The sequence below is a fragment of the Anabas testudineus genome, chromosome 2 (genome assembly GCF_900324465.2).
Source record: "Anabas testudineus chromosome 2, fAnaTes1.2, whole genome shotgun sequence".
In the NCBI taxonomy this organism is placed as follows: domain Eukaryota; kingdom Metazoa; phylum Chordata; class Actinopteri; order Anabantiformes; family Anabantidae; genus Anabas; species Anabas testudineus.
Genome location: NC_046611.1, coordinates 24,050,358 through 24,073,084, shown reverse-complemented (window position 1 = coordinate 24,073,084; position 22,727 = coordinate 24,050,358). Strand labels below are relative to the sequence as shown.

General features: G+C 42.2%; 2 protein-coding genes across 4 annotated transcripts; both read left to right on the top strand.

Moving 5' to 3' along the window:
• The first annotated feature begins 373 nt into the window (after window positions 1-373).
• Window positions 374-14,691, top strand: spata13 (spermatogenesis associated 13). Of its 3 annotated transcripts, none has more exons than XM_026362048.1 (13): window positions 374-875; window positions 6,355-7,878; window positions 9,328-9,774; window positions 10,309-10,453; window positions 10,673-10,800; window positions 11,071-11,250; window positions 11,756-11,935; window positions 12,220-12,399; window positions 12,492-12,724; window positions 12,981-13,110; window positions 13,237-13,612; window positions 13,852-13,926; window positions 14,015-14,691. In XM_026362048.1, exons 1-13 carry the CDS (start codon window positions 858-860, stop codon window positions 14,194-14,196), a joined length of 3,798 nt encoding a protein of 1,265 aa, XP_026217833.1. In that variant the 5' UTR covers window positions 374-857; the 3' UTR covers window positions 14,197-14,691. The 3 variants fall into 3 exon arrangements, with proteins under 3 accessions (XP_026217833.1, XP_026217834.1, XP_026217835.1); XM_026362049.1 differs by having other exon boundaries at window positions 374-866; window positions 14,015-14,196; XM_026362050.1 differs by lacking the exons at window positions 374-875; window positions 6,355-7,878 and adding an exon at window positions 8,657-8,864 and having other exon boundaries at window positions 14,015-14,196.
• A 1,221-nt stretch (window positions 14,692-15,912) lies between these two features.
• Window positions 15,913-22,437, top strand: tmprss7 (transmembrane serine protease 7). The gene is made up of 17 exons (XM_026362051.1): window positions 15,913-16,122; window positions 16,338-16,468; window positions 16,554-16,621; window positions 16,701-16,888; window positions 16,964-16,999; window positions 17,087-17,315; window positions 17,474-17,598; window positions 17,864-17,976; window positions 18,076-18,182; window positions 18,415-18,551; window positions 18,911-19,018; window positions 19,198-19,305; window positions 19,386-19,502; window positions 20,613-20,808; window positions 21,391-21,659; window positions 21,986-22,122; window positions 22,217-22,437. The coding sequence occupies exons 2-17, from the start codon at window positions 16,376-16,378 to the stop codon at window positions 22,376-22,378; spliced, it is 2,193 nt and encodes a 730-aa protein (XP_026217836.1). The 5' UTR covers window positions 15,913-16,122; window positions 16,338-16,375; the 3' UTR covers window positions 22,379-22,437.
• Window positions 22,438-22,727: the final 290 nt, after the last annotated feature.

Sequence of the window (22,727 nt, the reverse complement as noted above, 5' to 3'; positions counted from 1 at the left end):
ACACCTTTATGATCTTTCTTCTTGCGTGTTTGATGTCTTACATCAAAGCAACATTCTCTGCGCCATTATATTTTGTCTTCTGGTATTCGAGGATGGGCCTGTGCAACAGAAATACCGCAGTCATTGTCTTAGCATGACGCGATGGCACAACTGGAAGGTTTAGTACCTTGTATTGTGTCCAGAGCCGCAGGAAGCAGCAGCCACACATTTTTTTTTCTTTCTCTTCAATGAAGCGCGTTTCGCTGTGGGCGTGGCTTTGCGGTGTCCGACTTCTCTTCTGAGTTGTGATTGGCTGTCAGCAGAGCGGTTACGCTGCGGTGAACCACTAACCGCGATCGTAACCTCTCCAAGCTCCGCCCCCTGCAAACACAGCAACAAGTGCATTAATGTGATGCTAGCAGCTCAATCCTCAAAGAAAGCTCTGCTACAACTGGACCCATCCTCGAAACTATCAGGTTTTCTCCGCCAGCTACAGAGGAGATTGCATGATTCACCATTTATCTCTTGCTCATACTTGACTGCCAACAGGTTTTGCCTCCTGGCGAAAACGAAATTAGAAACCGCAGCGCTTGCGCAATTTAGAAAGAAGTTTATCAGTGAGCCCGAGTGCTAGCTCAAGCGCTAACCCATTATGTTGAAGAAGTCAGTCAGCCATCCGTCTAAAAATGTTGTGGGGTAACTATTGAGCAGCGCACTTGCCGTGTGCCTTTTGTATCCGACATGTTTTCTGTGAGAGGATAAGGAGGAGGAGGAGAAGCTGTTGGACCCCAGAGAGACTGCTTCGCTATGGCTGAACAATTAAAACAGCTGCCGTGTTGATGTGAGGTAAAAAGATCGGGAGGACGACACCAGCGACGATGAACAAGGTGAGCAAAGTAAGCAAACTCTTCCGTTGTGTAATAGAAAGTCATAAAACAACTTGTCTTCGTGAATCACGTTACAGTTGCACTGATTCTGCCCCCTGTGTCCTCTGGTTAAATGGGACCGGAGGGGGTTTTTGTAGTGCATTACACTCGTGGTTGTTATAGTGATGTGGGAGATGCCAGCCCGTGCAGAGAGCCGGTGAAGGAGGGGCCGGGAGGGCAGCAGCTCCAAAGAGCTTTATGACCAAAGAAAGTTAATTAATGCAGAAATAAATAAGCAGTTTCGGCCCGAGTTCTTCATGAGCTTAGGAAACTACTCAGTATAATCCCTTTTCATAGCTCCTTCTTTTCATTTTATTCTTAGCAGGTACTAACTCTGCCCAGTCTGCAGTTGGGAGTTAGCACAGACTCCCTCAAACCTGGTGTCTGGTTGATTCAGTGTTAACTACTCCTCTACAGACCAGAGTCCCCTACTTTATACTGTGTCCACACTGATATGATTATTTTACAGACTACAATATAATTTTAGACAAGGCCACTTTATGTTTTATACAGTTCAAATTAGGCCTGTGTCTCTCTGTGTGTAATATAACACCCGAAGCTTTGTTTCTGACATGAACTAGTTTATTTACTTGAAAAAAATATTTCGTTGTCATCAACTAGCTATTTTCAGCATGGTGACTCGGTCAAGTAAAAAGGACACCAGGCAAACGGTGTGTGCATTATTAAAGTGTTTTTGCATGTGAAGTATAAACCTTTTCTAAGTTCACAAAGCAGTGAGAAACAGATTTCTACATAATATTGATTTGAGCTTGAGAAATCTGCTTTTGTGGTCCTTGAGTGTTTATGGCACAACCCTTTTCTCATTGTTTTACAACTGTCAGGTTACACCATTGACTGTTGACAACAAGGCTCTGTGGTGTTTTGTCCTTGCAAAGCCTTGTGCACTGTGCGGTGTTAAATTTCTGGTTGTCTGTCTCTATGACTGCAGATCAGGTGAGTAAGTGGCTGCCTGTGTGAGAGGTGACACTCCCTAGTTTGGCCTTTACCTGCACTTCCCACACCCAAAAGAAAGTGTTCTCCTTTTTATCTGCCAGACCAAAAAAATGAGGAACTAGGGCATGGCCAAATATGAACCTTTAACCAGGAAACTAAACCAGCACCTTGTATGTTGACCTGATCCAGACATGACATGTGGTTACACTAGATGTTCTTTGCAAACAAATGTCAAAAAGAATAATAAAGACAGTCAATTGATAGTAATTTATTATTTTAGTTTCATGCCGGAAGAGGAGAAAAGTGTATTCCACTGACTCAGTTGTGGACTTTATGTTGTAGCTTTTATCTTCTATTTACATCTTTAAATCATTAAGAGAATTCAGGTCGTGTAACCCCTTGTACTCAAGTCCTGGTGGGCTATTTACAAGCCTTTGATTGTCACTGTCAGTCAGATATGAAAAGCCTAGTTGTCTCCCTGATTAGGCTATCATGTGTAGATGAAACCAGTTCTGAACACAGACTGGTAAAGCTCCACTAATCAGATTATTACTGGGATGTAAGAGAAATAAGCTATACACACAAACATACACACTCCCACACAATGTTCCCACATACTGTAGTTTTCCTTGTGCTTGCTGACACTCTGTCTTTGCTAAGGAAGAGACTGGCTAAAGGCCAAAAAGATTTTGATATGGATTGAAATACGGAATACAGAATATTATTAAGCGTTGCATAATCTTGACAGACCCTTATATAACCACAAACATGAACTAATTCACTTGAAGGACAAAATACTGAACTTTTTCTTTGGTACTTGTCTAGCATATGTTCAGCTTAGGTTTCTCAAAACCCTAGTTACGCATTACAATTACGCTAATCAGTCAATCTGTTCTTTACAACACTGCGGTCTTGCACCTAGAACTAGACATGCATCTTCCCTACAGCCTTCATTGAGACAAGTAGACGATGAGTGAAGTAAGAGCTTAGAAAGGAATGGCAGTGCTGCTCCAGGGTAGTCGTGTCTGTCTCAGACTTTAGCCAAAGTAAGAAAATGAATGTAAATACTTACTTTCCCTTCATACTGTCTAACTGGTTCACTTTAATGCTCAGTTCATTTTGGCCTAATGAGCTTCATCCTAGCCTCAGGCAGAGCATACCTCTGCACAGGTGACCTATGGGCAGGAGGTCACTTATCACTATGCATTTATGACTCTTTATATAACTGCCTGGGTTTTCTAGACCAACAGGAAGGGAGTGAGTGATTTGAATGTCTTCCTCCCTCCTCAGGTCTGTATGTGTACATAAGCTGTGCAGTATGTGAAAGGATGCTTTAACTAATTGTGCATGTGTTTTTGGAGCACATGCTTTTAGTTCTTGTATACATGTTTATGTATCATGGTGTGAGTTCATCCTTTTTACTGAATCTAATCTGAGGTTGGCTCCAGCTGGCTGACATGTGTGTGGGGGGGGTGGGACTCCTCCCTGAGCTCTTAATTAACTCTGGACCAGGGCCCCAGTGCGCCTCTCCCATCGACAGCTTAGCAGGAGGAGCAGCAGCAGTGATCTTGATGCACAGGCAGAGCAAAGACAACACAGGAAAGTTTAACATAGTAAAAGTGGTCTGCATCCACAGACAGTAGGGCGTGATATTAACAAATACGTAAGTAATATTTGTCTGGATGTTTCAATATGCATAGCTGTAAATTGGGCTTTTTTTTTTATTTGTATCGTGCTGTATATATTTTATTTACGTTTGTGTGTCATTTTAGAAACTTTGGAAGAAAGGAAAAGATGCTGTGTTTTGAAATTTGACCTTTATTTTCATAATAGCTGAACAGAATTTAAAAATATTTTTATAACTGCATCGTTCATTCTGTTGTACGCATGTGTTGCACACAGTATGAAAATACAGTTCCTGAAGTAAGCACGGGATGATGTACCTTCACTTATCTTTTTTTGTCTTTTTGTTTTTTTAAACCATTACAGAATTAATGAACCAGCAGCTGTCAGCATTGAATTTGTTTTGTAAAATGAGTATTTATTGAGTGCTAACAGACAGGTCAGTTCAGCAATTGAACATATGTGCAACAATGCATGTGAAAATGAGCAACAGTATAGCTCACAGAACAGAGGTTAAACAGCATAGTTAGAAATAACTGAAGCCAATAAACTGAACTGCTAAAGAGCTTACAAAACGATATGTCCTATGTAGGTTGTCGATGCTTTAAATCTGTGCTGTGTTTGTTTAAATACTGTAGTCACCACCTGTATCAGCTTGGTTCAGTACCATAAGCGCTGCCAAGTATTAGCAGACACCAACTGGTCTGTGACAGTTGGCACCAAGTGTGGGGTAAAGACAGGAAGGTGTTGAAGGATAGCACAGTTGGTGGAGCGGGTGGTATCATGATGAAAGAATTCAAAACAAAACCAAGCTACCCAAACTAAAGACATTCTTCCTCTTATCTTTCTGGTCTGAAACTAGATGAAATAACCGATTCTGTCCCAGTTGCTACTCAACCTGATTCCTTCATGGCCGAGGAGGAGTACAAGAAGACAATTCAGCATAGCTTTGAAAGCAGCACATTGTCTGTGAGGGGTGTTTATTGTCTGTCAGCAGCGGTGCTTGGCAGCGGTGGCTCTGTGTTTACATAAGTGTTTGGTGTGATGGAGCAAGCTGGTTCAAATGACAGCAGATTCCACTGAGAGTTTGACAGAGAAAGCCCATCTGCTGCTGAACATGCATGAGGACAGGAGTTATAGGTGCATCTTAGGTCATGTTCCCTGCATGTTCTTCTGTAAACATAGCAGGCTTCATAAGCGACACTGCTTTCAAACTTTTGAACTTTATTCAAAAGTGGCAGATTTTCTGAAAAAACATCAGCAGTAATGTGAAAATGGCAATCCTTTATTTTTATGCATGTTCTTGTTTGCAATGGCATTTTAAGCAGGTCAATAAAAGTTTATTGATAATGTGTGGATAGCTTTCGCCTTTCCTGTGAAGCATCCATAACTGAATGCTGGTATACAAACATGAATGATGAGTAATAATATAGAATAACACAAACAGAATTTACAAATATGATTCAATACTTTACTGTGAACCAACCTTAAATCTGCTTACAAGTGCTCTTTTGTGTGTTATAAATGACTTATAATATTTTAATATTAAACTAGTACATATAAAATATTATATTATATTATTATTATATATTTGAATTAAACCTTTGAGAATATGAAAAATAATCCCTTTTGCCATATTAACAAAATCACCAAAATCTGAGAAGACATATCCTACAATGATATTATTACAACCCTAAATCCTCCCGTTTACTGGATGATAGTTAAGAAACTACACTGTAAAACAGCCTTTGGAAAATTGCCAACTACCTAAATTATTTGTAGGTCTCTTGACGGTGATGATACATTGTGAAGGAGAGATATAAGAGATAGAGAAATTTTGGATGAATTGCAGAAAGTGCATAAACTTGTCATTATGGGATACCAAGAGATAAAGATTTTATCTGTACACTGTTGTCTATAATGATGTTATATGTAAGACTGTGTTAGCTTATTGTTATATTGTAATAGTTGTGAGTCACTTGCCAGATAAAGTGTGTCACAGGTAATCACCAAACAGTAGAATCCAGTGGTAAAAGAGGACGTTAGACTTTTGAAGTTGGCACAAGGCTCTTTTCACATGACACAATGTTACATGCCAGAGCAGGAAATACACAGGTTTAATATAATAAGTAATGGGGAATAAATCCCATTAAATTACCTCAGTTTCAGGACCCTGGAACTGCTGTTGCTAATAGCAGTAACTAGTCACACTTGTGATTTTCCATGTATGACAGATCAAGGACAATTGGTAGCAGCTGTATATAGTCAGACAATGAGAAGTCTATTTGTATTACGATAAAGGGTTGCACAGTGTCACTGTGTTGAGGACTGTAGTGCTCTTTCCCTCACCATCACCTCACCTTTGATGTAATCTGGAGAAAACTGGGCAATTTATTGCATTAATCACAATGGATTAGCAAGTTTCATTGCTTAGTCACGCTCACAAGGCCCCACTTCAAAGGCTCAACTGCATTAGCTGCTCTGAATCACACACATACACACACACATAAAGCTGAACTTAGCACAACACCACCCCAACCTGGGCCTCAGTGCTCCTTGGACATTGAAGTAAGGCTCCAAGGACAAATGCACATAGTGTTTTCTGTGAAAGATGTTTTCTCAGGACTTGTGGACACTGAGAGATCCTTGTCTTTTTGTTTGTCTTCGTACTCATACTTTAAACACGACTTTTTACATGCTAACATTTATCTCAGTATGTAAATTTCACAGCATTTATTGAAATTTGTCTGTGTAGAATTAGTTTGATCTTCTATTATCTCATCAGAAGGTGTATTTCTCCTTTGAATAGGACCATCTTTTATTCTTAAAAATGCTAAGGCTCCTAAAATGTATTTGTTTTTTTGTTTTGCAGGCAGAACAAAAGGACAGAGTCTTGTCCACAAGTGAAGACTCCCTGCCTTGCTGCTACAGCTCTAAAGCAGAACACTTAATCAGGAGCCGACCTCTCAGTGACATATATCCATTTCCGAGTCAACGTGACAGGAGTGCAGTACCATATCTGCTGTCTGGCTGTAGTGCCCAGATACAGCCAAGAACTGCAGGTCCTGATGAGAGCAGATTGAATGGCATCAACTCCTCCGCCTGGTCCAACTCCGTTGTAGGTCACCCTGAAGCAAATCCTCAATCATCAAGAATAATGCGGCTTTTTTCTAACTCAAGGAAGGGCCCCATGCCTGCACATAGTCCAACTGATGGTCTCACCTCCACTCAAAGCAACAACAGCAACAGCAGCCCCCAGTCCTGGCCAGGACTTTCAGGACTGGGTGTTGTGGATTCCTTCAAAAAACTTCGCTCATCTGTTCTTCAGAGCATTCAGAGTAGAGGGTCAACAAACCAAGATGGAGAGCAGGATATGGTTAATGGCACAATTGTGGCCAATGCTGATCCTGGAATGGATGATATAGCAAACCAATTAAATTGTGGAGAAGCACGATGTGTTTCTAATGGAAATCTTACTATCCAGAAAATGGCTATGAGGGGCCAGTATAGCTCAGATATCGAGGACTATGAAGATGAAGACGATGAAGGAAGTGGTCTCACACGAAACTCACGCTTCTCCAGAAGTATTAGGAGAGCGTATGGAGCAGGACGCATCTCTTTGCATGATATGAGCAATGGCAGAGCTGCAAAAAGCAACACAAATGAATCCACAGACACATCCAAGGTCGATGTCCAAACAGAAAACATGACTGAGAACACAAATGTGAAGGTGCTGAACAGACTCAGCAAAAGTGCAGATAATCTTCATATATTTAAAACACCTTTCAGACGCAAAGCCCCATCTCCATGTCCTCCTTCACCACAGGAAGTACCACATCAAACTACCACATCAAACATCCAGAGAACAGCCAGTGCCTCCTCAGTGGACCTCCGAGGCCGTGCTACAAACAGGAAAGCCCCCGTTAAGACAAAGGAGCCGATGCTGAAGCTAGTTGGCAGCATGACCGACCTAACTATCCGACGAAAGCGAAGTCCCTCCCACAGCCCCACCACTCCATCTCCCATGTCACCTCTGAGCCGTCTCCATGACGACTACTCCCGCCGTGTGCCTTGCCTTCAAAGCAGTGAACGGCGACGTCGGCCGTCACCCGTCAGAGCTCGAGCTTTGTCTGTCGAACATACCCCGCTGGTTCATCACCAGTCGGAACTCCACGTCAACCTGCAGCAGCATCAGGTCCATACCAGCCCAGTTTATGTGGACTCATTAGATGGGACAGAGCAAACTTCAGCTGGAATCTCTGCTCATTTTAAGTCGCAGGTTGCAGCCACAGCGAGTGGTTGTAAACAGACCAGAGAATGCGACTCATCTCCACTTAACCAAAAAGAGTCTTTACAACAAGAAGAACACACTGAGGTCAACTCACTAACAAGCGAGGTAAGGGAGTTGGCAAATCAATTCCATAAAGATGAAAGGAGACTGGTGTGTGATTTCTTGGCACATATAGTTATTTTTTTTGGTAGCAGTCAGTGTTGCTCCCTCCCTCGGAAGATGTTATGATACTCCACCATAAATCTAGATTATGCCTATTGAGCGGACCTTTTTTTAAGTTTCATACTAGAAACAGATTCAACCTCTTCCTTATCAAGTAGAACAGCTCAGTCATTAATTGATGTTATCTTCCAGTCAAATGGCATTGCCCCTTGTCACAGGAAATCAAACATCACTCCTTTCAGTTGTGATTTTATGAAGTGATCTTTGAGTCTGGCACCATCCTAACCCACAGAGATAAGTTCTCATGTCGACGTGGTACTTGTGAGTATAGTGATTGCATACTAAAAAAACGGAGTTCCAAAGTCCACTTTGATGGCAAATAAATAATGACATAGGCATAACCTGGCCTTTCCTGTCAATTGAGTTTGATATGCTGACTTCTGCTGTTGCAGGATCACATGCTGAAGCCAGCTGTTCTGTGCTTCCAGGCACACTGGCGGAGCAGGCTGGGTTAATGATTAGGCTTTGTTTATGATTAGTGGCTCTTGCGCAAAACAGCTCCATAGTCCTGCTGCTGTGGGAGGGAATGAGTGAACACAGCCCCCGTCTCATTTCTCTCCCTTTCCTCTAGCTGCAGCCCAATGGATCAAAGTTCAGCACCAAGAACACTGGGCCTGGGACAGCTAGGGGCACCACTCTGTAGATAAATCCAAACACATTTCATTGTAACAGTGTCTTTTTGTTGCTAAGACTAGGATTTTACATTTGAAGATGAACAGGTAAAATCAGATTTAGGGAAAAAAGATTAGGGGACCTGGGTGCCACAGGGTGCTCTGCGTGGTATTGTGTGTTTCACAATGGTGCTAGTCCAGTGTGTGCCTTTTCAGTGTATATGCCGGGCATCAGATCCAGATCGAGACAACCATGAGGTGAGATTTTATATGACTGGCTGACTAATTTTACAGCAATTTCCAAACTGAGTAAACATTAGCCAATATTTGATCATTTTACTTGCTGAAATACATTTACAGTAGTATGATAACATGTAGTTGTGGAATATTTGTGCACTTTCTCTTCTTGTTTGAACTTGATAAGGATAGGGGTTCATTGTGTTCTGTATGTTGAGCCAAATAACTTTATCATGTGGTAATCAAGTTTCTTGCAAGAATCCTGATAATGTTCATTGAAATTGTTTTGCACTGTGAGGTTCTTCTTTAAGATCCAACCAAGACAGTGTTTTTTCTAGACTTGTAGTACCATTCTGCTTGGTTTCTGATTAACAGATGTATTTCCCAGGAGAAACTGTACTCTGTGTCTCGGTACATCACAGATCATTGCACAAGCGAAAGTCAACAGCATCACTCAGGTCTCGTTCTGAACTGTTTTCCCCAGGTGACGTCAGAACAGCAAGTGAGAGAAGCACTTCTCCAAACAGAGGAAGTGTCTCCAACAACCAGCAGTAGCACACCTCCTTTTTCCCCATCATGCTCTGAATCTCCCACAGATGCATCTCCAACTTCCTCAGAAACCTACTCTGTCAAGCCCAGACGGAGGAACGGGCGCCCAAGACCTCGACCCATCTCTGATTACGGGCAGCTAATTTCCAGGAAGCACTCCATCCCTGAGGAAGCAGCAGAAATCCATGCTGAGGAAAGGACAGAAAATACGTTGTTGCATAAAGACAGCAGTAATAGTGATGCATATGGAAATGATGAGAGTCCCCAGATCTGCAGCATGAATGGCGACCTTCAGGGCAAGAGGCAGCGACCCATTTCAGTGATAGGAGGCGTGGATCTGTTTCCACCTGATTCTGAGGAGAAGGATGACTGCCTTCCTTCTGTAAGCCTCTACAGTTAAAGATTAGACTTTCTAGAAGTATACAGTATTTGGAAAATGTGTTGATTTTTCCCATTGGCTCAAAAAAACTCTCAGCATTAGATTTTAAACTTGTTCACTGTGGTTCTAGCTGTGTGGAGTATAGTATGAGCAACCAAATGATCAACTGCTTTCATCTGCAGGAGTTTTTCAGCTAGAAGGAGAGGAATATTTTAATAAAGAGAAGAAAGAGGGGGTTAAATACTGTGAATATACAAACTAGAATCATGGGAAGCAACTGAAAATCTAGGAGATTTCCCTTTATTATGAAAAGACAGAATCCACATAATGAAATTATTTGAGCAATTTATGTAAGTGTATTGCTAATATGGATGAGGAAGTTTGGATAAGGAGTTTGTTTTGCTAATAGTACTACAATAATTCAATTAATTTAGTGCTAGTTTTTGTGTGATATCGATTAACCAGGCAGGGATTTAAAGTCAGAGAAATTGAGCTCTAAATCCCAGGGTGTTTTGTTTGGTTTTGCCTTCCCTGCAGCCCCTGTCTCGGCCGCCCATCCCCTCCCACCAGGTGCCCCCCTACAAAGCGGTGTCTGCCAGGTTTCGCCCCACCGTCCTCTCCCAGAGCACCCCCATCGGACTGGACCGTGTTGGACGGCGAAAACTTCACAGAGTGCTCAGCGGTGAGAACTGGGGTTGTTGTTGTGTCACAGGAGTACACACATTTTAGCCTGTGAGAAAACTAGAGTGTAGGAATGTCAATATGTGTTGGAGGAAATTATTGGTATCGGGCCAGGTGTGGGTGTGCCTACATCTGTGTCTTATTCTGTAGATATCTTTAAACTTTTGTCAGAAGATTTGCAGGTTCTTATAGTTGTTTATGATCTGTGTATGTGTTGCAGATGGTGTGTCTGAGTGCTCTGCCATACTTGATGACAGCGTAAGTGAGGAGGAGGAGAGCAGCTTTGATGAGCTCACTGATGTCACACCCTACCTCCAGCCGGGGGTGGAGATCTCTGTGCTCAATGAGGTGGGGATGAGGCGTGCAACGCACTTCTCACATTGCAACACTCGCAAACATCTTCTCCAAGAATTTATGGTGCTACATTTATCTTGTTGCATATGTGCCTTGTAAACAGTTTGTGTGTGTGTGTGTGTGTGTTGAAAATGTTTGGCTACACTTCAGCACAACAGACATCCACTGGCGCATCCACAAGTCTAAACATAATCTTGCTTGTTCGACATGGGCTTGGCCTGCATGTAATTGTGTTTCTATCTTATCTGTGTGTGTGCTGCTCAGTGGATAAGCTCAGGCCACGCGGTGTATGCTGAAGCTCTCTGGGACCATGTGACTATGGAGGAGCAGGAGCTGGCCTTCAAGGCTGGAGATGTTATCCGTGTCCTGGATGCCTCGCATAAAGATTGGTGGTGGGGCAGGGGTGCTGACAGGGAGGCCTGGTTCCCCTCCAGCTTTGTGAGGGTAAGTAGACTAACTGACCTGTGGTTGTGACGCTTGTTTGCTCTCCAGCAGCACAGAAAAGACTCGCAAACTGGCTTAACTCCAAATAAACCTCGCCAGCCCACTTAATGGTGTGTAAGGAAGGGTTCAAATGGTTCCTGTGGTGACCAGTGCTGATTGACAGTTCAGTCTTAATTAGGCTGCTGTAGTAACCATGGTGAGGTTATTTGATCGGCAGATTGGCGTCTGCTGTGTTATTGCCTGTAGCTAAATTACTGTTGCTCAACAGGAGCTGGTTAAACTTGCACACTTTGTTATTATTGTGATGTGAATTGGGTCTTATGGGGTTTATGTAGTTACTGTCCTGTAGTTGTATTCATTTATAAAATGAGAAGATAATTTAATTTCATTAAATTACTTATGCGTCTTTTATATTTGTTTTAATAGTCTAGAGAGTAGGAAAATAATATTGTCATTAGATTTCTGCTCATGAGGTTACACTGTGTTTGTGGTGGATGAATTTCAGGTGCGAGTGAACCAAGAGGACTCCAGTGCAGGGAGTGTGGAGAGTGTAGCTGACCAGGAAGATCCAACTCCCAGGGACACACATGCTACTCATCACAGGGAACAGATGAGAACCAATGTAGTTCAAGAAATCATGAACACAGAGCGCATCTACATCAAGCACCTAAAAGACATCTGTGAGGTATGTGCCTCAACTGGATCACCGCATTTCTCTAGTGAAACCTTTGCAGACAGTGCACATTTAGATTCAGAGCTGCTTTAGTCTTTAAGTATAATTCATACCTCTACTATATATGCAAAGAAATGTCAAGACTTTTTCTTAAAATGTTTGTGATTTTGAAATGATGTAAGGTTTTATAAAGCAACTTTTTCTTAAATGCCTCTGTCCAGCACCTCCTGTTGGCCAGCATTGGAACTGTGTCTGTGACTCTGTCCACAAGAACATATTTATATTGTGTCTTTCAGGGTTACATCCGCCAGTGTCGCAAACACCCTGACATGTTTACAGAGCAGCAGTTAAAAACCATCTTTAGCAACATAGAAGACATCTACAGGTTTCAAAGGCAGTTTCTTAAAGACCTGGAGAAGAAGTATAACAAAGAACAACCACACCTCAGTGAAATAGGCTCTTGTTTTCTCCTACAGGTATTAGTCGCACACAGTTTATAGCAAATTCATTTTTACTGGATTCAGTGTCACTCACTCTAAATGATCATTGAATGTCTCTTTCTTTCCAGGGGGAGGGCTTCTCTATCTACTCAGAGTACTGTAACACTCATCCAGCAGCTTGTGCTGAGCTACAGCGCCTCATGAAGCTGGGCAGATATAAACATTTCTTTGAGGCATGCCGACTCCTCCAGCAGATGATCGACATTTCTATTGCCGGTTTCTTGCTCACACCCGTCCAGAAGATCTGTAAATACCCCCTACAGCTGGGAGAACTACTCAAGTACACCCCTAAGGGCCACAGGTACGTGTAACTGTACTTCTGTGTTGTTTTTGTATCACTATTTACTTTCTATGACACGTCACTCATAATGAAGATACCTGTCTCTGTAGTATGTGTACATGTTGACTGCAGAATGAAAGCTATACCCGGTGGTTTTAGTATATAATTTGACATGTTTGTGGTAGTAGTAGTGTGTTAAGGTAAATGTAAATATGCTTTTGATAAATGTTAGTGAGGTGGGGCCTATATTCACTATTTGTTTGCTGATTTATTGCAGTGATTACTCTGGAGTGAGCAAAGCTTATGAGGCTATGAAGAATGTGGCCAGTCTGATTAATGAGAGGAAGAGACGGCTGGAGAGTGTCGATACCATCGCTCACTGGCAGGTCGCCATTCTCCATTGGGAGGTGAAGATTAATATTTATTATAGGATTTCTATGTATCTTTTTTCCTGAAATTATTTATAGAAGACAATGATGAATAAAATTGAATATTCTCCTGACCGCGTGAGCTCCTCTCTTGTGTTGTTGTAGGGACCTGATGTACTGGAGCGCAGCTCGGAACTGATCCACTCTGGTGAGATGACTCGAACTGTTCGACAAGGCAAAATGCAGCAGCGCAGCTTCTTCCTGTTTGACCACCAGCTGGTCTTCTGTAAAAAAGATGTCCTTCGTAGAGACCTGCTCCACTACCGTGGACGTCTGGATATGGACCAGACAGAGGTGGTGGATGTGCCAGATGGGCGAAACCCAGACCTGGGCTTGACCTTGAAGAATGCCCTGCGTCTGCGCGACGCCTCCACTCTGGAGTTTTTGTGTGTGTTGTGCTGCAAGAAGACCGAGGACAAGCAGAGGTGGTTAGAGGCTTTTGCCAAGGAGAGACACAGAGTCAAGGAAGACCAAGAGATGGGTGAGTTGAGCTGGGTTCCTTTCACTGATTATATAAACCAGCTAGTGTGGGTAGATGTCAGATGAAAGGTGTGCAGAGGGTAGAAAAATTGTTAACGTTGGGGGTTGTTGGAAATATTTTGACCTAAAGGTTGTACTGTGTGTGTGTGTGTGTGTGTGTGTGTGTGTGTGTGTGTGTGTGTGTGTGTGTGTGTGTGTGTGTGTGTGTGTGTGTGTGTGTGTGTGTGTGCCTCTTGGCAGGAATGGAAATCAGCGAAGAACAAAGAAAACAGGCAATTGTTAATGCCAGAAGAGCGAAGCAAGGAAAGATCAAATGTAGGAAAACATTTCTTCTTTGTTTATTTTCAGTTATATTTAACATTCATTGTAATTTAGATTTTTCTTTTGCCTGTTCACCTTTTAGCCATTGGCTACTCCGGCTCTGTCCCACCCCACCACCAAAACCTGCACCCACTTCACCAGCGCCACATCACCATTCCAACCAGCGTGCCTCAGCAGCAGGTCTTTTCACTGGCTGAGCCCCCAAAACAAAAGCCTTATCAACTGTTGTACAGCATCACCCGCAACGCCTTTTTCAGGAAATGAGGCAGTTCACCCTCCTCCTTTTCCCCTATGTATGATGCACACCCAGTTTGTACTGAACACTCAAAGAACACTTGTTGTTTTCCTGCCCGTGAACGTACTGTGAAGCATTGTATTGTACCACGTCTCTTTCTTTGTGTCTCTTTTTGTTGCCTGTTGAAGTTCAGTGCCTACACTTCAAAAGGGGCATGACAAAAGTGTTAAAACAGTGACTCTGTCCATTTTGTTGGTTTGTTAATGATGCTGCTCATGAAACCTTTCCACATTTTCTTAGTAATTTCATTCCATTTCTTTTATTTGAATTATGACAACGATGTACATTATCTGCTGCTTTTATGTTGACAAACTCGGTTTTAGTTTATTTCACAAAGGCTGGACCCTTTTTTGTTTTTGTTTTTGTTTTTGCTGTCAGCTCTGAGCAAAATACAGCCAGAGGATAAAATAACTGACACATTCATCTGCTCTATCAACGCTGTAAATAAACCTTGTACAAACATACAAAATGAGAATGTTGTTGCTTTAAAATAAGTGTTTACTTATGCAACTAACCTCTAGCAAATATCCTTTATAGCTATTAGTTAATGAATGAAACATTAGCTGTGTGGAGGCGGTACGTTGCTATTAGGGAGCTCACTGTTTCTCCACTGCTCACCTGTGCTGAAGGATCTAGTTTCACACACCTGCTGTTTGTGCACAACAGTGTGCTCTGTGGTTCTGTGGAGCATCTGTGTCTGCTGCTGCTTTTATAAAACAGTTTTTGTTCTGAAGGGAAAGAAAATGGATCTTAAAAACCAGGAATCAGGAACTAGATGATAGAGGCTTAAAGAGATGCCTATGTCATGGGCACAGTGGGCGAGGAGAACGAGCAGACGAGTGGAGATGATGATGCATCTCAGCAGGACTCTGCCAGTGTGAGTAAGATCCTTAAGATAGTGCTATTTTTCTACCAATTTGTTGATTAATCTTTTGCATCGTTGACTTTTGAGCAAGAATATGGTGGTCAGAAGGTCAAACCAAGAGATGGTGTATTCATATTGAAGCTTTTGAGTCATGTCTTGTCATGTTAGCAGTTTAAATGTGATAAATACATTAAAACGTTTTATTGTGTTTTTCCTTTGAGAACGTATAACCTAGTAACTTGTGATGCATTAACTGCTTGTTGCACAGTATGGGATGACACTGCATGAATAATTCATGTACAATGGGTAACTTAATGAGGGGCCAAGTGTTACATCTGATGGAGTTAATACCGGTTTCAAACATCTACCATCACTAGCCGAGCTGCCCAGGAACAAAGCATCATTACATCATTTACTAGAAACTTCAGGTTAAATGTGACGTCCTGTGTTAACCGTTTCTTTTAATTTTATGAACGCAGATTTATATTGGCATGTAAAAACCACCTCTCTGTGTATTTGAGATTGACTACCATTACATACTAGACGGTACGGTGGTAAGGAAAAGAACAGTGGCAGTAGCTCTTATTGTGGCTCTCCCCCTTATCCCAACGTTGAATCCTGAGGTCTCTTTTCCACTGGATGAAGGAACTAAGAGTATGAAGACACTTGAGTTTTACATCATTTCAGCATCATTAAACCCGTCTCAGTAAGAATCAGGACATATTGAAGTGTCTGCTATAAAGGGCAAAGTGAAATTTACAGCTTCTACTGTGTGATGGCATTTACTGTATATGAGTATGAGTGTGTCCAACACCCTGGCTGCAGATTACAGATGTATCAGTGGAGGTGGCCACGGTGGACCACAGTCTGCAAAAACTGTACAGGAAGTACAGAAAGACGAGACGGAAACCGAAGGGTCTCAAGAGGCTGTGGGCATATCTGTTGAACATCCCACACCTTGCTGTCATTGTCACAGCAGTGGTGTTTGTGGTGGTGGTCATCATATGGACACTGCTGTGGGTCTTCATATGTGAGTGAAAGAAACCATAACTTTAAAAATCAATAGTTTTATATTTTAATGAGCACAATCACAATCAGATTCAATGTTTATGTAGCTATTTTATCTCATTTTCCTTTTTTATGTGAGTTCATCTGTTTTTATGAAGTCATCAACTGGTTGTTATTTGGTTGTGGGTGTATAATTACTTTACTGTGGAACCGTAGTATAACATTAAATATTCTTAGTTCGCAGGGAAAGTAACACTGGAGTGTATTTTGCCGGGATGTTCCGTGTTGCCAACATGGAGTTTATTCCTGAGTACCGGCAGGCAGACTCCCAAGAGTTTGTGTCCATGGCAAGCAGAATCCAACATGTGGTATGTTTCAGTGTAACCCTGTTATTTACATGATGGTTAGTGCTTATCTAAAGGTGTCCTGCTCTTAATTGCTGGTTTCTCGTAGGTGAGCAATGTGTACAAGATGTCCTCGGTAGCCAGACTCTACAAGCAAGCTGTTATTTCAGACCTCAGGTACAGTATTGTTGCAGCAATAAGTGGTTCAGCTGAAAATTAGGATTTAGTTCCAGTAAACTTTGTTTTTCTCCCTCAGTAACAACAATAAGGGTGGTGTGTTGGTGCATTTCTGGATGGTGTTTGAGGTTCCTCGTCTGAGGAACCCTGCAGTGTGTGAGGAGTGTGTAGCAGCCATTTTAAGAGACTCTGTGTATACACAGAACAGATCCTCTGTGGGCTACCTCCTGGATCTTCCAGTTGATATCGACTCCATCCTTATTAATGGTCTGTCTGTATATTTGTATTTGCATCTCAATGGTGTTTATTAGTCTGGAGACTGATTGTTGTGTCCTTCTGCAGCTGTTCAGCGCTCAGATTACACATCAAATACAGCAGGTAGGTGAAAACACCTAATGAGGGTGAATAAAAGTTCCACTCTATGTCATGTTGTATTTCTCTGAATGCTTTCTGCTCTCCTCCCAGGCTCACAGTGTGTAGATAAGATGTATGCCAACCTTCAAGGGGCGAGCGTCCCTTTAAACGTCTTCTCATCATGGGGTGGTGTAAGTTGCCACATAAAGCTCACTGCTGCTCCTGGATCCTTGATCCGTCTGACCGTCACCTCGTTCTTCATTGAGCCCAGCGACTGTGTGGATGATGCTCTTATTGTGTATGACGCTCTGCTGCCCATGAGAGGGCGCATTCTGCTCAGGTGAGTTTGGGTCTCAGTTTGGTGCACTTAGTCCCCCTTCTTTATGTGATTAAAAGGAGCCGTGGCATACAAGAATATGTCATATTTCGCCACAAATCTAAGTCATCTCAAACATAAACTTTATATATACTGAAGTAAAGTGTGTCTCTGTGCTGTAGTCTGTGTGAGCCAGTGTCCAGCAGCTTCTCGCTTGTCGCTACCTCCAATGTCATGTTGCTGTCCTTCAGAATGACTGATGGCAATAAGAGTTTCAGAGGACACTTTGAGGCAATAGCTGAAGAAGGTATGACACATTGGCACATCAGTGGTTCCCAACCTTTTTAATTTATATCTACCTAAAGGGATAAAAGCATAATTATCTTTTCAAATGTTTCATGAGTAGAGAAAATAAATAATTGTAATTTTGTGTCTAAGCAAAATGTTTTGAACTCTTCTGAACCCTCAGACTCTTTCTAGGTATCATCTAGACCATGAAACAGTGTAACATATACTGTAATACTGGCTGGAGGAGGAAGTATAACACTTAATTCTCTCACTGTCCCTGTCAGTGTGCATGTCTCAAATTGAGACTTCCTCGGACTGTGACATCACTTGTCAGATCTACAGCCCCTTCTACCCCAGCATGCTGCCTCCTCAGTGCTCTTGCACCTGGAAGTTTGTGGTAGAGCGCACACACACATACATGACTTGAGAAAATGTGGAGAAGCCTTTGCTTCCATAGCTTTTATTGATCGTGATTTCTGTTTCTGTGTGATTCTAGGCGCCTAGCAGCACTTTAGGAGTTGCTCTGCAGTTTCTGAACTATGAACTGAAACCAAAGGAGGTGAAAGGATGTGACAGTGGTTGGTGGAAGATCAATGAAGTCATGTATGTGTGCTCAGCTACATGCACATGTGTTAAAAGGAAAAACGTCAAAAGAAACTTTAGTGATTGTTCATGGTGAATAATCTCTCACCAAGCTGAGAAAAACTGTTATTTACAGCATCAATAGTTGGATGATTAGGAATTAAACTATTTTTACATTGGATTCATTTACGCATTTACTTATTCAGAACATAGCAACATCCTGTGATGCTTTCCGCGTGGTTTCCTTCCATAGTTTCTGTGGAAGTTACGTGGGACACCTCACAGTATTTCGGATCGCTGACCACAACCCAGAGGTGGAATTTCGCTGCAGCTCACGTGACTCTGCTCAACCATTTCAGGCGTCGTACAGCAGCTACAATATCAGTCAACGTAAGCAAAGCCAGACTAGAGCTCTATGACTCAGTATAATAGCCAGGATGCAGTGTAGGACATGACTACTCATTGGCATTTCATTGTACTTATCTGTGGATGTGCGTTAATGAATTTATTTGGAAGCAGATTAATTTTGGTCATTTGTTATAGACATTTGGTTGCTTCAAACATTCACCTGCTTTAGATTAGGTTTCAAACACTGTAATAATACTGTAGTTTTTGTGTCATTCACTATAACATATACTCAAACCCATTAGTACAGTTTAATATGAGTTCTTTGCTGTGCCGTTAATCACTAGAGTAACAGTTAACACACTTAATGGGTTTAGTTCTGTTTCTCTTCTTGCTTCTTCCAGCTTGCCCAGAGAGCCACTTTCTGTGTTCCACAGGACTGTGTGTGGAGAAGAGCCGACGCTGTGACGGCCTGGATGACTGTCAAGATGAGAGTGACGAGGTCTTTTGCTGTAAGTCATTAAAACATTGTTAGTGGTTAAAGGAATCTCTGTATTTTACCCTGTTTGTATTGTTGTCTAATTTTGTTTTTCACTTTGAGTCACTGGAAAATTACTTTAGAGTGTATTCAAACTGTTTCGTTATGTAGTATTTGCCCACGCTATCAGTCATGCATACTGTGTCTCCACAGCGAGGCCCATGATGAACTGTGATAGCAACAGTCCTCTGCATCCTATGTTTGTGTGTAATGGAGAGACTGATTGCACCAATGGAAAAGATGAGACCAACTGCACTCAGGGTATGATTTTTACAATACTAGGTGTGTGCTCATTCATCATTTAATCCCTACTAGTTACAGTATGTTGTGTTTTTTGTCAGAAACGACGTGTTCTGCAATTAGGTATCAATGCGGCAGTGGCTCCTGCATCCTGAAGAAGAATGCAAAGTGTGACGGTGTTTATGACTGTAAGGACCGTAGTGATGAGGCGAACTGTGGTGAGAAAAAATGATTTTTCAATAATTGCATAAGATTTGAAATCCTTCTCCATCATAGCACTTGCAATTTTTATAATTAATAATGGCAGCATCATTGTTCTCACTACTCAACAACTTTTAATTGCCCAGTGTTTTCCACATCTGCATATCCTGTTCTGACTTGAAATATGGCATGCATGTTGCAGTAAGATGCTGTTAAGTTTCTTTTTCTTCCTCTCCTTTTCTAATTATTACCTTAACTTTTGCCTGTGAACATTATATACACCGACCTGCAGCACTGTCTGAAACCTCTCCTCAGTTTACTGTTTACTCAGAAATAAAAGCCCATGAAATAATTTATCCACTCAACCTAAACCGCTCATCTTATATGTCACTTATTATGTCTGCCCTGAATGAAGCAGTTGGTACATTCAGCTCATACTGCCACTACACTCCCAGTTCTCTGCCAGATCCCTGTCCATGATTTCATGAGAAGGTTGTTGTTATTTTAATATGGACAGGGCCGTCAGCTCCAAACCTGCTGACCCGCAGCACTGAGTTGACCCTGCTGGTAATAGCTCCCTGTGTTTGCTGTTACTTTATCACAACAGGGGCCCAAGGTGGTGGGAACCGGACTGTCTTTGATCACTCACTGATAGCAGTGTGTGTGTGTGTGTGTGTGTGTGTGTGTGTGTGTGTGTGTGTGTGTGTGTGTGTGTGTGTGTGTGTGTGTGTGTGTGTGTGTGTGTGTGTGTGTGTGTGTGTGTGTGTGTGTGTATGTGTATCAAAGCTCTAACTTTTAATAAGTTGGAAGAATGTGTGCTGACTGGTGACTCAGCGTTTCAGGTTAACGTAAGTGTAAAGCACACAATCATACTGTTCTGTGCACAAACAATAGTACCAACGTATAAACTTTAATATCTCTCACAGTAGTAGAATCTGTTAAACATTTATCTCAAATGTGTCTGAATATGTCTTGAATTTTAGCCACAATGTGACGATGTGCTCCTTCTTGGACAACAGGGGGCCTTTTTGTACGGTCCTTGCTCACACACACAAACATTTTGCTGCTTTGTATTAAAACCCAAATCACCTGCATAACAAGAAAATGAACCACTATGTGTTCCCCAGCCTGTGGTCAGCCGTCCCCGGTGAAGAAAGTGAGTTCCTTCACAGGCTCTGAACGCATCGTGGGTGGAGTTAACTCTGTGGAAGGGGAGTGGCCATGGCAGGTCAGCCTCCACTTCGCTGGTAACCTGTACTGTGGCGCTTCTATCCTCTCCTCTGATTGGCTCATCTCAGCAGCACACTGCTTCAGCAAGGAAAGGTCAGTCACCCTCATAGGTTTAATATGAGCTGTGGTGGCAACAGTGCTTCACAGCGTTTTAGACTAGTAATTCTTTAAAATAATCAGCATCTATGTCCAGTATCTGTGTCTTGACCTCAGTTCTGAGGAATTCTTTCTTTCAGATTGTTTCATCTCAATGAATTTCAGACCCTGTAAATGTAAAGAAGGAACTAAAACATAACATATCGTATTAATTTGTGTGACAGTACTATTTACTTTATCTTGGCACTACTATAACGCATACAGTAATGTAATAACGATGTCTTAGATTATGTGGTAATTTCTCACATGACTAGGTATTTCACATTTCTGTCTATTTGTAGGATATTTTATTGTGTAAGTTATGACTTTTTCTGCCAATTACAACCTTATCAGAGACTGTGTGCTGTTAACTTGGTTACTTGCATGTAATGTGCTCCCTTAGTTTAAAAAGTTACAAAGCTATTGGCTCATTGTATTGCTTTTATGAACAAACCTGTCACATAGTGTACAAATCACCTTGTCTATATATTTTACTAGACACAGTTTAACCTACGAAGTCTTTGACCTCTGACTCTGCAGGATGTCTGACCCGCGCTTTTGGAATGCTCACCTCGGCATGCTGACGCAGGGCAGTGCCAAACATGTGGCAGAGATCCAGAGGATCGTGGTGCACGAGTACTACAACATATACACCTTTGACTATGACATTGCCTTGCTGCGGCTCAAGAGGCCCTGGCCTTCCTCCCTCATCCCACTGGTCCAGCCTGTGTGCCTGCCACCCCCGTCCCACACTGTCACCAACAGCCATCGCTGCTGGGTCACTGGGTGGGGATACCGCTCTGAGGAGGGTAAGTAACCCCTCTGATAGAGCTTCTGACTTTAATACTTTAACAAGACTATAACATCTTTGAGGGGATCTCTAGGTATCTCTTTTTTCTTATAATTTAAGTACTGTGTTGCACTAAATGTGCGTACTTGTTTCCTTCAAACAGTGGAGTTGACTTTTAGATTAGAGCTCATTGTCATCGACACTTGTTATGCTCCTTCCATAAGTATAAAAGCCTCTTTAGCAACCCCGAGACTTTTTGTTGCTACTGCTTTTGTCATCCTAAATGTGTACATTTTTATTTGTCAGCTGCCTGACCTACTCTCTCTATGTCTTGCCCACCTGCAGACAAGGTCTTACCATCTGTACTGCAGAAAGCAGAGGTTTCCATAGTGAGTCAGACTGAGTGTAAGAAGAGCTATGGCCTTGTCTCACCACGCATGCTGTGTGCCGGTGTCCCCTCTGGAGAACGGGATGCCTGTAGGGTGAGTTCATCTGACTCAATCGCTTGTTTGAGAAGCAGTAAAAGTTTGTTTGTGTTCTTTCTGCATCAACTGTATTGCTTCTTTACTATTTCAGGGTGATTCAGGGGGGCCTCTGGCCTGTCAGGCACCAGGTGGGGGTCGCTGGTTCCTGATTGGTATTGTCAGCTGGGGGTCAGGCTGCGGCAGACCAAACCTGCCAGGGGTCTACACCAGGGTCATCAAGTTCACTTCCTGGATCTACAGCCATATCAGCTGACATGATGCTCTTATCCGTTGCCAGCAGCTGTTTAAATGTTCTGCAGACATTAAAATAACACATGCATCTTCTGAAACAGCGTACTGTGTGTGTGTGTGTGTTTTATTTATTTATATATTTATATTGACAAAATCTGCCTTGTGATATGACGAGGTCCTGCTGAGGAGGGGTCCACGATGTTACTTAATAAACCAAAAAAGGAGATTTTATTTCTGCTACACTCCCTCTTCACAGTCTGACACTATTCACCCATGTTTATCTTGATATACTCTTAACAGTGAACACATTTGATATAGTCATTGCAGGTACCTGTGGGGCACCCAGGGGTGAAACAGCCAAGCTCCACTTG